Source organism: Alligator sinensis, unplaced genomic scaffold, assembly GCF_000455745.1.
Source record: "Alligator sinensis unplaced genomic scaffold, ASM45574v1 scaffold1218_1, whole genome shotgun sequence".
NCBI lineage: Eukaryota > Metazoa > Chordata > Crocodylia > Alligatoridae > Alligator > Alligator sinensis.
The window spans coordinates 523,745-525,855 of record NW_005842619.1 but is presented as its reverse complement, the minus strand read 5'-3'; the positions used below and the strand labels follow the sequence as shown (position 1 = coordinate 525,855).

The 2,111-nt window shown below is 57.8% G+C and overlaps 1 protein-coding gene across 8 annotated transcripts in view; it reads left to right on the top strand.

Moving 5' to 3' along the window:
- Positions 1 to 2,111, top strand: part of FAM19A3 (family with sequence similarity 19 member A3, C-C motif chemokine like) — an 83,339-nt gene that overhangs the window by 22,053 nt on the left and 59,175 nt on the right. The window contains exon 6 of one of the 8 annotated variants that reach the window (XM_025215048.1): positions 1,042 to 2,105. The exons of the other annotated variants lie outside the window; for them this stretch is intronic. Within the exon in view, the coding sequence (XP_025070833.1) occupies positions 1,042 to 1,053 (12 nt within the window). The 3' untranslated portion in view covers positions 1,054 to 2,105. Of the gene's footprint in view, positions 1 to 1,041; positions 2,106 to 2,111 lie in introns of those variants that run through there. 8 annotated transcript variants of the gene reach the window in all.

Sequence of the window (2,111 nt, the reverse complement as noted above, 5' to 3'; positions counted from 1 at the left end):
ATATGCTTCTTGTTTGGCATGCGCAAGAGGCTGGGGATGGAATTTAAATAGCAATATTTCACATGAATCTACCACTGCGCTGGCTGCCTTGACAGAAATCTCTCGTCCTACTGTGAAATCCATAAGAAAGGACGTCATAATGGGTAAATGGGGTGTGAACATCTGAAGGCTGTAAAACTATCCACAGTAATCAGTATAGCTCAATGTTTAAAGGGCTGAGAGACAATCTGCAGCCTGCTTTCCAGAGTTTGCTTAAACTGTTTACAGAACAGCAGAGAAAAGCGGGGATGGAGATCTAATTCCCCCGTTACCTGCCTGGTTGATGGGTCTCTGGCAAGGTCTGCTAAATGGTTTCCCCTTCCAAGCTAGATCTGTCTCCTGGGTGATCTCTCTCCACCGCAGAGCAGGTGCAGGGGGTGAGAAACACCCATTGCGGCACTTGGGGAGACTGGGGGAGACTCCAGACCGTTCTCAGAGCTACCCCCATGGATCCCACCGGGACCGGGGGGCTGTGGCCAGGCCTCTGTGATCATGGAGACCCACTCCTGAAGCCCCGCTGCCTCAGGACTGGCCTCCATCTCGGGCTGGTGTCACACATTCAGCTTAAGCGTGGTTAAAACGGGAGCAGACACACAGTGAGACAGTGTCCGAGGTCTGGAAGAGGGGTTCCCTTTCGGGCGAGGAGTATTTGGGCTGACTTGAATTGGTCGCTGCCCTCCAGCGGTTTGCAGCTGTTGCAAGTGACAGTGTGACAAGGCCCTGGCAGCGGCTTGGCTTCGCTCACCGAACCAGACGACCGGCCCTGCCCTGCAAAGCTTGCGGGAGGTGGACACAGACAGGCAGGTGGGGAGTGCAAGGGGGCAATGAAACAACACAGCCCGGCTCCCCCACCCCTGTTGCTTCCCATTGCTCCATCGGTGCTCTGAGATGCAACAGGCCCTTGGGTGGTAGGAGGAATAATGCAGCTGTTGATGAAGCTACGTTTCACCCACCTCCTCTCCCAGCACTTCTGTCTAACGTGCCCTTCTCCTTTGCCGCCAGGTCACTCGATAGTTTCCGTGGAAGTCCTTCCGGAGGGTTGCCCCGATGTGCTACAGCATCGCTTTTGCCTGGCCGCAGGATGCTCCGGTCGTGTCCTGCAGAGCCGCGAGCAGCTGGAGGGTCCCCGTGGCAGAAGGACTGCAACAGCACGAGGCCGGGATGGCGGCGCCTCGTGAGCACCCAGTTGTTCTCGGTCCCCTGCGTCGGGCAGGGGCTCTGCGCTCACCCTCCGCTGGAGCAGCATCCGGGATTACAGACAAAGGGCACCGATGCAGCCACCCAGCCTGGGATCTGCGGAAACCTCCCTTGTTGTTGTGGGTCCAAACCCTGCCAGCCCCTGGCATAACGCGCCCGCGGAGGGGCTGCTGCAGACGCGACGGTGATGGGCTCTGAATGCGGTCGCCAGCCTCCCTCTGCTCCACGTTCCCCCTCAGCCTCACGGACGCGCACCAGGAAATTTGCATTGGTTCCCATGCCGGTCAATCAAGCCCTCGAGCCACATAGACTCCATTGACACTTACAGAGTGAGCGGGGGTGGAAATAGCTTCGTTCTTTCTGCTGAAAATTGCAGTGGCTCAAATAATGGCTGTGAGAAGCATCTCTCCCCCTGGTCTCCAAGAGGGGTCGTTGCCAGGAGTTTAGGATGCTGCACCTGGGTACCGTTCTCCCCAGTTCGGTCTCCTGGCTCGGAGGATGTGGACGGGACTGGTAAGAGATCTGCAGGCTCCCAGCTGAGGCAGGGGTAACCCCACTCAAGTCAATGGGATCGCGCTGTCTTTGCCCCCGGGGGCCGGAGATTAACATCCAGCCTAGCGTGTAGCGAAGACCGCGGCCCAGACTGAGCCCCTGATGGAGACACCCGGGAGGTACAATGCCTGCCCTGAGCATCCCGCCATTTCGGAAGCAAAGACCGGCTGGTTTCCCCTTGCTCGGGGAGGGCATGAATCAGGCTGCTCGTTTCCAAGCTGCTCTCTGCAGTCCACATCACAGGAGCTGGATTAGCACTAGTCTTCGCAGGAGAAGTTCGGGGAAGGGAATCTCCTCTTCCCATTCGGCCTTTCGTGCCTGGT